The 14,980-nt window shown below is 36.9% G+C and overlaps 2 protein-coding genes across 2 annotated transcripts in view; one reads left to right on the plus strand and one right to left on the minus strand.

Annotated features, from left to right (window-relative positions):
* Window positions 1-525: 525 nt before the first annotated feature.
* On the minus strand, window positions 526-2,049 carry LOC112047950 (oligosaccharyltransferase complex subunit ostc-A). The gene is made up of 2 exons (XM_024085276.2): window positions 1,825-2,049; window positions 526-912 (listed from the first exon to the last, which is right to left on the minus strand). The coding sequence occupies exons 1-2, from the start codon at window positions 1,961-1,963 to the stop codon at window positions 602-604; spliced, it is 450 nt and encodes a 149-aa protein (XP_023941044.1). The 5' UTR covers window positions 1,964-2,049; the 3' UTR covers window positions 526-601.
* A 374-nt stretch (window positions 2,050-2,423) lies between these two features.
* Window positions 2,424-14,980, plus strand: part of LOC112047949 (SUN domain-containing ossification factor) — an 83,399-nt gene continuing 70,842 nt past the window's right edge. The window contains exons 1-2 of the mRNA XM_024085273.2: window positions 2,424-2,820; window positions 3,211-3,444. Coding sequence (XP_023941041.1) covers window positions 2,762-2,820; window positions 3,211-3,444 — 293 coding nt within the window. The 5' untranslated portion in view covers window positions 2,424-2,761. The remainder of the gene's footprint in view (window positions 2,821-3,210; window positions 3,445-14,980) is intronic.

Raw genomic sequence — 14,980 nt, forward strand, 5'->3', positions numbered from 1 at the left:
ACCAACACTACTCTTTCCAGTGCAGGTAGTCACCTTAGGACCCCAAAGTCAATCGGCTCTTCAAACTATTTGCCTGCCCATTGCCACCACAGCTTGGGACTCATTGAGATATATCATGACTAAGGTTTGTCTGCAGATCTCCTCATTTCTGATTCGATCACGCAGAGAAACTCCAAGCATAGCACCAAATGGAGTAACCATTTCCCATTGAGTGCTTGAGCTTTCTAATAAGGCCCATAGTTGGCCCTTAGGTGAATGTGACCATGTCATAAAGGAACTTCTTAACCATTCATCCAGGTCAGGATCCCAAGCTGTGCTCGATGTTGTTCTCTCTACCACACTATATGGACCCTACACCTACACTGTGAATCCATAGAATGCCAAGATATTTGTCTCATCATACATAAAACAAACTAAAATGAAATAATTTGCTGCTAAAGTTTTTTTGCCTAATAATTCTTGAATTCTGCTAATTTTTGTATTGACCAACCCAATATGTTGGGTTGAAATGAATTAAAATTTGAATTGTGTATATAAAATATATTTCAACTTATTATTACAAAGCAAATAAAATATTACTTAGTTTCCACATTGAAAAAACTTAGTTCTGCAAATATCCAGGCAACTTCATCCTCATAAATATCCAGGTGGTGAAGAAAGAGACAAGTATACACAAGAAAGCAACAGATATCAGTAAAATTCTGTTTAACTTGGGTGTAGTGGGGTTGTGAGTACGATCAAGGATTATAAAGCCCAGGCCTCCGAGAGAGAAAAGGAAGCTAGATGCCAATCCTTCCATGATGTACTGGCCGTTCACTCTGTTTGGCATGAACGCTACAGGTCTGCTGTGACCATGTTCATCTGTGGTAGATCCAACACTTGGTGGCTCCACTATGACGTCATATATTATACCTGCAACAAAGAAGCACTTATGTATAGTTCCTTAGCCTAATTAATTCTTCAAGTGCCTTGAAACTCAACCATTTTAGACATGCCAAGACATGGCATTTAGGCAGGCTGGTGAAAGTCTACATAACATTTATTGGCCCACAGGCTAAGCAGTTGAAGAGATAAATCTTATTAGAAACTGAGAAAGAATAGTGTATCTATCTTTGCTCACACTTTTGCTCTATATTAAATGATCTCGTCCAAGTGGCCAGTCAAGGAATTTTTTCTTCTTGGTTCAAATTCTGAAAGGCTATTTGAATGTTTGTATTTATAGTAGTTCTTTTCAAATGTTTCATCAACCTTGTGCCTAGAGATAAGTGGATTCTAGGGAAGTGAGAAAAACATGAATTGTGGGTACAGTGAAGAGCTTGAAGCATTACACTTACATAATGTGTACCTGTACAGAACAATTCAATAATAATGCAGTAAAATATAATTTTTGTAGGTTATTGTTAATTTTTTCACCACTTATTATGTACATTGGCAAGTTTTCATTTATATATGGTCTATATGACATTTAATACTTGTAAGTAGCATTGAACCTAGTAAAAAGGGTTGCTTTGCTTTTGGTTATATTGTTTATATCTCTATCAGCTAAAAGATACCAGTTCCCAGTACTGGGTCGCCAATCCGGAACCTTGGGACGTCCATCATTTCTTTGTACTGTGTCAATCCCACTTCAGCTTTACAACCATCTTGAGCTATGATAGTGAGTGGGTTCGAGTGACTGAGCATTTTATGGCCAATAATTAACGACACAGCTTTTTATAGGTACCAAATCCAAGTGAATTCTAGATATTATCACAACAATAACTTAATCCGGGAGTTAAAATATATATTTGTTTTACGTTAATCTAATTGGAAATCAAAACTAACCTCCTGTGACTAAAAAGTATGAAAACAACACCAGCGAAAACGTTGTCATCGCCGACGGAGCTTGCAACCATGACGGCTTTTTGATTTTAATATTCGGTAATTCAAGAACAGAGAAGGGAATTGCAAATAATGATTCCATTTTTTACTTTTTTGTTGTAAATTACCGCCGCTGTTGATGTGGACGGACGCCGCAAAATAAAAACGACAGTTGATGATGAGCTGTCAGAGAGAGACTTGAGTTTGACATTTGATTTTGATTGAACTACGGCGACCTCTGCCTGTATTAATAAGCATTTAAAATTTATCAACTCAAATGACTAATAATTAATTTTTTATCACAGTAAATTGAGTTATTGTTATTCGAGAAATACACATCTAATATAACAAAGATAAAGTTATAATAAAATAATATTACCAATGTTAAAACTGTATGAATAAAATCACCAAAGTTAATATAAAATCACGATTAAAGTAAAGTGGCCGTTATTTCTGAGCGTTTAAAGGAACGTTGATAATTGCCACAGAATGTAAGCCAATGAAAAAAAAGGAAATGTGTTAAATGTTTTATTACCATTGGTGCAAATCAGTTAATCAATTAAATTAGTTAATTTCAACCAATAGGATGCAAGTCAATCATAGATCATTCAACCATGAAAACACTGGAATTTCGTAACTGTCATTTTTTGACAGATTTTATGAAAATCACAAAATGTTCGTGGGTTCTTTTCGTGTCCTCGATTTTTAATTTCTCGCATTCAAACAATGTATTTTTTTTTTAAACGTGACAACGATGAATAAAAATAAGTTTAGTGTGGCCGAGTGAAGCGCGGTTTAATTTATTGGTGAAATTTAAATATTCATTCGGTGCACTGTGAATATTATGTTTTAATTTTACACACAAAATGAACTATACTGTGGATATTGCACTAATATTACGATGAAGGGTGGACTGTGTATTATTTACACGTCGTTGCTGACTATCTCAGTGCTTTCAAGGTAAGTACAATATGCTCTATCAAACTCAAAATCTATGTTCAAGTAAACCAATTGGTTGTTCTCTATAAGCACCAATACACTTATTTTTTATAATTTTCTCGCAAAATAATGGAAATATAAACTAAGTAACTAACTAAGTTAACTTGAAACTAAAGCCAATAATATAGGCCTATATTAAAATAAAGCCCCAGTTTACTTTTCAGTCAGCCTGGTTTTCTATATATTTTGCTAAGTATTATCATTAAACATCCAGTTAAAAACTATTTATTTGTAATACTATTTTATAAGCCTATATTTAATAATAAACCTAATTGAGAATGGGCATTAGGCATTTACCAATGAGACTGCTACCCCATACAAAAGACTAATTCCCTGTTTTCCTCTTTCTAGTTGTGCTCTCTTCATACTTGTGCTAGCTGAAGCTCTTCAAGTGGACGAGGTTAACTCTGTTGATCTTTCTGGTCTCCACAATGTTTCAAAGAAATCCTCCAAAGCAGACGAGCCTCTTGAACCTGATCCATTGCAAGAAGTCAAAAGTGTACCAGAAGAGAAGAAAACTGAGGAAACCGATCACCAGATGACATTCCCAGAAACACTGTCTGTCAACTCTGTAACTACTGATGGGTAAGTGCTTACAAAATTGAACATTAAAAAAACCTTTATCAAGTTTTTTTTTTAATTACACAGCCAGGCAAAGGTTAAAAACCATAACTATTAAATTGATGTTAGCAACTTTTTATCTACTTTTTTTTAAGCAGAGGCTTTCAATCATGCAGGCGACTTTCATCACTTAACTAAACAGTGAAAGTGTTAGTTAGTATTGAATGTGCAGCTTATATACTCATTTTTTAATTATCTATATTAAGTAGGTATATGCAGGTCATTGGATCTTAAACACACGTCTTGTCATGTAGTTTATAACAATGATTCAATCTGATTGCTATTGTTTATCATTTTTAATTTAGTACTAGCTAGCTGTAATTGGTTTTGGGCAAATAAGAAAGTGCAATTATTTTAGTATTGTCATTGTTTCAAAGCGAGTAATATTATTCATATTGTCATTGTTAATATATTTTGAAGCAATTATGTGAAGTAATGAAGTAATGAACTTTGATTTATTATATACTAGCAGACGCCTGCGACTTCGTCTGCATGAAACTCGATGTAAACATTCAACTACCTCTACCCTACCCCTACCCTACCCCTACTCAACCCGTACCCTACCCCTACCCTACCCTACCCTACCCCAACCCTACCCCTACCATACCCCTACCCTACCCTTACCCTACCCCTACCCTACGTAGAAATTTCTCACGGAGCACGAGACCTTTTCAACGAATGCAAAACCATGGAAATCGGTTCGTGCATTCTGGAGTTATAGCATCAGAAGGGAAAACCCGACTTTTTTTTATAAAAAGTATCCTATGTTCTTCTCCTGGCTCTAAACTACCTCCCTGCCAATTTTCAGCTAAATCGGTTCAGCCGTTCTTGAGTTATAAGTGGAGTAACTAACATGACTTTCTTTTATATATTATATAGATTTAAACAAGCTGATGAATTTGTGATATTTTACTATCCAGTAGGAACTGAATTCTGAATTTACAAAATACTCTCTTCGGGAATGTGTTCGCCCTTCATCATAACATTGAATTGCCTTATTTGTTTTTGTAAATTTAAGATTTTTTACAATCCAACAAGAACTACCCTAAAAGGGTGAAATTAGAGGATCCTTTCATAGAGGATATCTTAATAAAAGTAACCATCTGTACCAAATTTTAGTGCAAACACAGTTTTTGAGATATTGTTTCATGGTAAAAAATCTTGTGTTTCATTTACAAGAGCTAAACACGTTTTTTAAATGAATCACTGAGATAGATGTAGTGACCTTGTAAGAAGCAATTAACACAATACTTACTTATTTTAATTGCTGTTGTGCAATTAAAATAAGATATGGATGGTAACTTCCAAATTTATTAATTTTGAACTTGAAATTTTTGTAGAGATTTTACTTAAATCCTTCATTTGAATTGCAGAATTACAGAACTAGCTCTAACTATCTATTTCAATTCTTTTACCAGTAGAAGATCACATTATTTATGATTTGTATTTTTTATCCCCATATTCCTAAACAACTAACTCCATAGCTAGTTTTCATAAAGTTAGCAGAAGAGTCTTATATTTACTTAAATTCGTAGTTATATAAAAAACTAGCTGACGCCGCGCGGTTTCACCCGCGTGGTTTCCGTTCCCGTAGGAATACGAGGATAATATATAGCCTATAGCCTTCCTCGATAAACGGGCTATTTAACACTGAAAGAATTTTTCAAATCGGAATAAGTTCCTGAGATTCGCGTTCAATCAAACAAACAAACTCTTCAGCTTTATATTACTAGTATAGATACTTTCTCATACATAATATAACATTGCTAGTTAGAATTCCATTGTACTATAGTTGAATAGTTGTAAATATAACAGACAGACAAGATTTCGCCTTGCTGAGGTCGCGCGTGTGATGAAAGATAACATTGGCATTGCGTGGATCGCGAACAGGGCCGCACATGTTCTATTCGTTCATACTGCGATTACGTATCATCATTATCAACCTATTTTAACAGCCGATAGGCCAATTTTACAGGCCTGCATATACTCCCTAATTATAGAAGAGGGTATATGGAGCTTTTTTCCACCTGACTGCTCCATCATTGGAACCATCCAGGCATATTCGGCTCACTGCTGGGCTCAAGTCTCCTCTCAGAATGAGAGGGTTTACGCCAATAGTCCACAACGCTGGCCCAATGCGGATTTGCAGACTTTACTCATGCAGATAATTAAGAAAATTCTCTGGTATATGCAGATTTCCTCACTATGTTTTTCCTTCACCGTTTGAGACATTTAATTTCTTAAAATGCACACAATTGGAAAGTTGGAGGTTGAAACCCACACCCTTCGGAAATGGAGGCAGAGGTATATCCATTGGGCTATTACTGCTCTCGGGCATAGGGTATTATTGTTAAATTCTTTAACAACCATTATCAGGTATTAAACTTTGAAATTAAGATGCCTGTGATTTATGTCATAAAGAGAAAAAGATAACAGCAAAGGAAACGAAAATATTCCTGTTGACTCATCGTAAAGAAAGAGAACGCGATATCTTCGAATCTGGTATTGGTTGACAATAATATCAATATGTCTTCAAGAGATATATCTCTCTCATGGTTTACTATAGGATCTGAAAGTAAAGGTGTTAATTAATATTAAATCCAAAGAATGGGACCACCCTGAAATTAAACCCTTCAAAACAAAAAAAAAAATTATTTTCAAAATCGGTCCATAAATGACGAAATTATGGCTGGACATACAAAAAAAAACAACACAACGTAGAACCTCCACCTTTTTGGAAGTCGGTTAAAAATAACTTTTCCCTTAACGTGGCAACTCTAATTGTGCATATATTTAATATATACTATATAGTTTGTAGTGCACATAATATCTGATAATTATATCGAGTAGGAATGTGAGTAATCCCTTTTCAATAATGCAGATGGTTTAAATCAATATCGCCTCATTAATGATAGTGCGCTCACTCTAAAGCAATTCAAGGCCCGGTACACATACACAATATGTATGTATAATATAATAATTATTTGCCATTTCCTTCCAATGCAAGGTCTTTCCTCTGTCCACGAAGGAAGGTAATGATTTTTGGCATATTCCTAGGAATGTCACATATGTCTATATCTCATGCATTCATATGCTCTAATGCCTAAACCGTTTGGCGGATATTAAGATATGCATCATCATCATTTAGAGCCTCAATAGCTCAACGGTAAAGCGGTCGGACTCATCACCGAGGGGTGGTGGTTCGATGCCCACTACTGGGCAAGGTCTCCTTCCTTATTGGAGAGGTATAATGATACGGGAGATATGGATCTTAGACCCGGGTTTCGGCTGATAATTTAACGTGCTCTCTAAGGCACGAGAGTTTAAGGGCCTACAAATTTCTTGAATTTTTTTAGTAAAAATCTCAATATTTCTCAGCCAGGAATTGAACTCAGACCCTCATGATCCCTAGTCGCGTATGCTAATCACTGAATCATAGAAGTAATTCACGTTGCTTTTAATATACGAGTAATACCTATGTCATCAGATAGATGAAAACATAGTGGTAGTAAAGTTCCATTTCATTCTCTTATTATGTCAGCCACTGACGATCAAGTAATCTTACATGCTTGCAGCGCTATCGGGTTCACAGCCGATAAAACTGATCGTGTGTTGCTCACATTAGAGTAGAGAGACTTTAAACCATCCATAGAACATGCCCGACGACGTCAGAGGTCATGTCATCGATCTTTAGTCCTGAACCAATATCGCAAACAAAAACCCAAAGAGACACTTGAATAACGCAAATTATGTTTTCAGTAAGTATTGTGTGTCTTTATTTGTATACTTGTTTGAGTTTGTCGTGCAAATAGTAGAGCGGTCACAAACAAGTCTCGTGGATATACTGAATAATAATGAATGGTATTGAATTTAGAATTTCGTGGCTCGTGGTATAAACATAGTTCGTTTGTGAATTATAGTTATTGTCATTGTTGGCAAAGTTTAAATGTATCTAAGTATCTATAGAAACTGAATGACTTTGTAGAGATAATATAAAAAATGTATTTTGGAAAAAAGAGAGGAAACAATGAAGGTCTTGAAAAAAATCAAACTAACTTTATAAAACATAAAGATATACTTAAAAAAAAGCATAGTAGATTGTATCCAATGTTCTATTCTACTGATCGATTTAAAGTCGGTGCCAAAACTACCTTTTTGTAATTTGAAAGGAAACTTTACATCAGGTGAGATTGTAGTCAAGGGCTAACTTGTAAAGAATAAATAAAAAAAATAGAAACTCGCACTTGCGAGTTGTACAAAACGTCGTTACAGAATAGCCCTGCTCATCATCATCATCTCCTTACCCTTATCCCACTTAAGTGGGGTCGGAAAAATATGTCAATCTTTTCCATTCGTTTCTATTACTCGTCAACTCATCATCCACTCCTTTTACACACATGTCCTCTTTCACACAATCCAACCATCTCTTCTTTGGCCTTCCTCTCCTCTTATGACCTTCCACTTGTGGATTCAACATTTTTCTAGTAATATGACTTTCCTCTCTACGCATTACATGTCCATACCATGTAATTGCTGGTATGGGTAAATAAAACTAAGCTTGGAATAACATATAGGCATATATCTCGCACAATAGTATACAATAATGTTATAATGCACGTGGAACCTGCCACGAAGATGAAAACTGTTCCTCAACGAGTAATGTTGCCAAAAAAAGGACGGCCTTTAAAAGTAAAACTTCAATAGCGCAAAAACGAATAGAAATCGAAAGCATGTCTAAATATAGATGCGGAGAGCCGGTATTGTAGTTTTAAGTGTACTGATTGCGTGTCCCGGTCAATGATTGCTTGCTGGTTTCCTAAAATGAGTTAGCTTATAGATATTCGTACTTTTCTCTGGTTATTATCCAAGCTTATAGGAAAGTCTTAGTATAGTGTTAATGATTATCCAATATATAAAATTCTCGTGTCACAGTTTTCGTTGCCATACTCCTCCGAAACGGCTTGACCGATTTTGATGAAATTTTTTGTGCATATTCAGTAGGTCTGAGAATCGACGAACATCTATTTTTCAAACTCCTAAATCCTAGGGTAGGGTAGTGGTAGAGTAGGGGTATGGTATAGAGATAGGGTAGGGGTAGGGTAGCGGTAGGGTAGGGGTAGGACACGGTAGTGGTAGGGTAGGTTTATGGTATAGGGATAGGGTAGGGTAGCGGTAGGGTAGGGTAGGGGTAGAGTAGAGGTAGGGTAGGGGTAGGGGTAGGAGTAGGGTAGTGTAAGGTAGGGATAGGGAAGAAGTGCAAATAAATAAATTAATAAGTCAAAGCGAAGCTTGAGCGGGTCCGCTAGTATAAATGATCAAAAAGCTTGGTGTTGAACTGCACTATACGATTGTGTGCTTAGTTCTTGATAAGTTTGTAAAATGGTGGTAAACAAAAAAAACCTTGGCTGAGTTTGTTGTGGGCTCTTCTCGGACCAAGAACCCCTTGTACTTAACGTTAATTTAAAGTTTTCGACTTTAATTACCGCCAATACATCATGACATAACTTGACGTTTCAAAAGTGCTTGTAAACTAAGCCTAATTGAAATAAATGAATTTTTAATTTTATTATTAGATCATCTTAGTCTATTCCACCTTCACATCTTTCAAAGTACGAGTAGGTACCTAATACTATAATTTAGTAGGTAAAGCATTTTGTTTTTCGCGAATTTAAAGTTTACCGCGATTCAGGATTATAGTTCGTATTATGAACGTCATAAGGCAACTGTCACCCGCACCGTGCTACAGCGCGCATAGTATAACTATTGTTTAGTTAGACAATGATGAAGTTTCTTTTGATAAGGAAACTTAAAGAAATGGAATGGATTAAATTGGTGTAGGAGCTTTATCGGAAAGATTTAGCCAATCTATATTGTGATCAGATTTTAATGTAGATTGATTTTTTTTTGTGTCCTTTTAATTTACCCTTTTGATACGAGGCCGACAAGTGGTATTCAAACAGTAATAATAACTATATTGCGATTATTCGTATTACTTTTTAATTGATCACTAATTATTCTATTTTTATTGTATATTAGGGAAACTCAAATGATTTGGAATGGACGTATAAAAGATCACTTGTATTTTACTAAAACGTGCCTAAAATTGCATTAATTCAACAAACAGTAAGATTTTATGTCTGTTTAATTTAAGCAACACTGTTTTGTTTCGGAAGGTGTGATTATCGCTGAAATTATTACTGTATGCGTCTTTACAAACTGAGTTCTTACCTGAGTTTTGACGGCCTCCGTGGCGCAGTGGTATGCGCGATGGATTTACAAGACGGAGGTCCTGGGTTCGATCCGCGGCTGGGCAGATTAAGATTTTCTTAATTTGTCCAGGTCTGGCTGGTGGGAGGCTTCGGCAGTGGCTAGTTACCACCCTACCGGCAAAGACGTACCGCCAAGCGATTTAGCGTTCCGGTACGATGCCGTGTAGAAACCGAAAGGGGTGAGGATTTTCATCCTCCTCCTAACAAGTTAGCCCGCTTCTATCTTAGACTGCATCATCACTTACCATCAGGTGAGATTGTAGCCAAGGACTAACTTGTAAAGAATAAAAAAAAAAAGCAACACTGTTTTGTTTCGGAAGGTTTGATTATCACTGAAATTATTACTGTATGGTTGCGTCTTTACAACCTGAGTTCTCACCTAACTTACCTAAACCTTACTTAAATCTGATAGGATAATTCCTATCAGATTTGCACTCAATATGAGTAAGCATGTTACGGCAAATAAGTCGGAGCCTCTCTATACCGTCTTTTTTTCAAAAATGGAGTTCTTTCCATTCCATTTTAAGATTTGTCATTTCTTTATAGAAATTCAGTGACTTTTAACTAACGCTATACAAATTGTACAAAATTAGAAATTCTTTTTCCAATGATGATGAATAATGATAATATTGATAATAGCCGACCCCCGCGACTTCGTCCGCGTTAAACTCGATGTAAACTTTCAACTACCCCTATCCTACCCCTACCCTATTCCTACCCTACCCCTACCCTACCCCTACCTTTTCCTGAATTTTCTTTGCTGTAAACCTCACGGAGCCCGAGACCTTTCCAACGAATGCAAAACCGTGGAAGTCGGTTCGTGCGTTCTAGAGTTATAGCATCAGGAAGGAAAACCAGACTTATTTTTATATATTAGACTAGCAGACACCCGCGACTTCGTCCGCGTGAAACTCGATGTAAACTTTCAACTTCCCCTACCCAACTCTACCCCTACCCTAACCCTACCCTAACCCTACCCTACCCCTACCCTACCCCTTTTCCTTTTTTTTTTTGCTATAAACCTCACGGAGCCCGAGACCTTTCCAACGAATGCAAAACCGTGGAAATCGGTTCGTGCGTTCTGGAGTTATAGCGTCAGGAAGGAAAACCCGTCTTATTTTTATATATTAAGATATAATTTTTGAATTCATTCAATGTCATATCTTTGACCTTTTCGGGTAAATAGTTAAAAATTTTTACCGCCACACAATATACATTATTTTTATAAACACTCATTTTGTGTAACGGCACAGTTTGTGCTTCTGCCTATTGTAAAAAGCCAGAGTTTTGTCAATTTAAATCCAATCGCTACCATTTAGCGCCACGCTGACATGTTTACTGGTTGTGTGGACTTTGTCCGCCAACAAATTAGAGACAACAACACAGGTTCAACACATGCATACATTGTACATTGATTGCCTTCGTTTGTGCCAACTCATAATATAGTAACGCGAAATATTATCGCGCGTATTTTCAGGTACGTCGTGAATTTATATCACACCTGTTGCAACACACGTGCTCTGAAGGTTCTCTATTCATATCTATACTAATATTATAAAGCTGAAGAGTTTGTTTGTTTGTTTGTTTGATTGAACGCGCTAATCTCAGGAATTACTGGTCCAATTTTGAAAAATTATTTCAGTGTTAGATAGCCCATTTATCGAGGAAGGCTATAGGCTATATTTTATTCCCGTATTCCTACGGGAACGGGAACCACGCGGGTGAAACCGCGCGGCGGCAGCTAGTATGGAAATAAAGCAGGTTTTACATTGTTACGGACAATTCATTTCAGCGTTTGTTGAGTTCGTTTAAAGTTCGCGTGCTTGTAAACCAGCAATCAATAACCTTCTGCCCAAAACATTTATGCATAATGAGAGAAATAAGCATGCGATAATTCTTACTCGTACTTCTTTGGACGACCTCTATCACAATGGTCTACTTTTTCCTCTAGAACAATACAAAGTAGCTTATTTCTAGGCACCGCATTTTAAAAAGTTTGTCTGTTGTGATAGTACTTGTGGTTTAGTTAGCTGATTCTACTAAGCAAGAAACTTAGCAATTGCATTATTTAAATAATCATTTCTCTGCTAATTCTATAGTCAATCTATTTTTGGTTAAAACTCTCAGCCTGCAGTTGGGAATTTGGTGGTGTTACAGCCATGACTCGGAGAGCGCGTTAAGCCGTCGATCCCAGTCATTATCATTAACATCTGATAGAAGTCATTAATTGATTTAACATAGACAACTCGCATTGGAGCAGCTTTAAGCTCCTCATTAGAGAAGCGTGGTAGATAAAATCTCCGCATCGGAGCAGCGTGGTAGATTTAAGTTCTGCATCGGAGCACCCTGGTAGATTTAAGCTTCGCGTTAGAGCAGCGTGGTAGATTTAAGCTCCGCATTGGTGCAACGTGGTAGATTTAAGCTCCTCTTTGGAGCACCGTTGTATATTTAAGCTTCGTCTCAGAGCAGCGTGCTACATTTAAGCTCCGCATTGGAGCAGCGCGGAAGATTAAAGCTCCGCATCGGAGCAGTGTGGTAGATTTAAGCTTCGCATCGGAGCAATGTGGTAGATTTAAGCTCCATAACCCTTTTCTTATTAGGAGGCTTTTTGACGGCCTCCGTGGCGCAGTGGTATGCGCGGTGGATTTTCAAGATGGAGGTCCTGGGTTCGATTCCCGGCTGGGCAGATTGAGATTTTCTTAATTTGCCCAGGTCTGGCTGGTGCGAGGCTTCGGCCGTGGCTAGTTACCACCCTACCAGCAAAGACGTACCGCCAAGCGATTTAGCGTTCCCGTACGATGCCGTGTAGAAACCGAAAGGGGTGTGGATTTTCATCCTCCTCCTAACAAGTTAGCCCGCTTCCATCTTAGACTGCATCATCACTTACCATCAGGTGAGATTGTAGTCAAGGGCTAACTTGTAAAGAATAAAAAAAAAAAAGGGCTTGGCTCTGTTATGGGCCGTCAAATTTTAATGATGCTATTCCAACATTGAGGAAGATCATCTTGCAGCTACACATATGTTTTAAAATGACTAGTAGGCACAAAACCCACACTCCAGACTCTCCGGCCGTAGCCCGAGGCGTCTGGCTGCAACACTCGGCGATCCGTCGATAACCTCTGACGGTGGGAACTTTAATTGTTGCGTATAACGAACCGACCACGCTTCCGTGGGGCCCAGATTCAGGTCGGGCCACTTTTCCGCGATAGTTAAACGATTGCATTTCCAATTTAATTTGCTTTTCACTTTTAGGTCGCTATTTACTGGGATCGTGGACGCTGATTTATTTGCCATTGCTTTGCTATGCTTACTTTGTTTCGTAGGGCTGCCACTGGTGCCATTAATAATAATTAGTTGTATGCTCATCGTCGTTCTTACATAGAAAGTTAAGGTAGTTTTTTTATTGCTATTTTGGCAGAGTGGTCGTAGTTGCTAGAATACTCCCAGTTCTTTTTAATCGCGTATTGGGTGGTCTTGGTTGTTACAACATGCGATACCTTCAGCGAAGTGCTTCTCCAATTTTTTGCGACTATGTTGCACCATCACTCCACAATTATCTGTCTATTATATCGGGAGTGTTACGAACGAATTTGCCAAGGTATAAGTAATGAAATACTTGTCGTTTCAAAGATTTTTTCATCTTTCATCAAGAGTAGGTAGTAGTTTTATGTAGGGCGTATGTTTTTTTTTCAGCACGAAACAATTTTATTTAAAGACGTGACTTGCATAAGTACATTATTCCTAACAGAACAGAAAATTGTGAACTTTGGTACATTGTTAATTGGTTAATTAATTCTATCTGTCATCTACATCTATTGAGAGAAATAAATGAATTAACCTGCAGTAAGCACTATGCAGCTATGCAGTATGTACTGGAACGCGCAGTATGTCGTAAGGGTCCATGGATAGAGCGGAATATAAAAAACATGAAAGGATGGGATATCACAGAGTGACGTGATAGGTTAGTGGATATGACCTCTGCCTTCGATTCGGAGGGCGTAGGTTCGAATCCCGTCCGAGGCATGCACCTCCAACTTTTTAGTTATATGCATTTTTTTCAAGATATTGAATATCACGTGAGGAAGTCCGCTTTTTCTTAATTCTCTATGTGTGCGAGGTCTGCCAATCCGCATTTGGCCAGTGTGGTGGACTAAGGTCTAACCCCTCTCATAACGACAGGAGATTTGTGCTTACAGTGAGCCGAATGTGGGTTGTTAATGATAAACTACAGATCTGGTTGGAATAAAAAAATAAACGAAGTATTTATTGCAAAGAAAAGAACTGCAATTATTGCAATGATTGCAAACGATTTGCTGCATAGTTTTTTATGTGTATATCATGTAAGAACAGTGATTTCTTCACTGTTTCGATTTTGATCTTCATATTATGTAAACGAGGTCGTTAAGGCTTTAAGTATTTCATTGTGTTTGTTATAGAGAAATTAAGAAAAATAAAACCCTTCTAATGGAATTATCAGTGAAACGAAATATGTCTATTGCTAAATTACTTGCCAACGTATCTAACGTTGGCAAGTATTTTAGTAGGTATCCTGAAGGTTCTAAATGATGTTGCAGCATTATTTTCGGCCATGGTTATTTACCATCCTACCGGCAAAGACGTACCGCCAATCGATTTAGCGTACTTAAAGTGTTTCTCAGATTTCGCTATAAAAAAAAATATAGTACTTTATGGAATAAACATATGATGTAAAAACATCTGATTTTTAATTTTTTGAAACCAAATGCTATTTTTTTTTATTTGTTTAATTGTTTGGAACTCAGTAAGATAGATAAGATAGGATAAACGCTATTACATATATTGAAAACTAATGTTCTTAAAGATTTAAAATAAGATAAGATTTAAAATAGTTAGATTTCAGTGTTGAAAATATAGTATTCAACAAAATCAAAAAATTCAATATTCATTTATTTCAAGTAGGCTCAGATTACAAGCACTTTTACGTCGTCACGTCAGTTGACTATTTGTAAAGATTGTACCACCGGTTCGGAAGGCAGATTCTCCCTTCCGAATTCGGCAGTAAAAATTCTGCAGTATTTTTACGCAGTCCCGAAATATAGTACAATACTAATATACGGTTGGAAACCCTACCATCAGGTGAGATTGGACAACAAGGACTAACTTGCAAATAATAAAAAACAAATTGTGAAAAACTGACAAATTGTGAATGAAGTCACGAGCGTTTGCTGGCTATAGCTATAAAATGGGAAACA

This window comes from Bicyclus anynana, chromosome 3 (assembly GCF_947172395.1).
Source record: "Bicyclus anynana chromosome 3, ilBicAnyn1.1, whole genome shotgun sequence".
In the NCBI taxonomy this organism is placed as follows: Eukaryota; Metazoa; Arthropoda; class Insecta; order Lepidoptera; family Nymphalidae; genus Bicyclus; species Bicyclus anynana.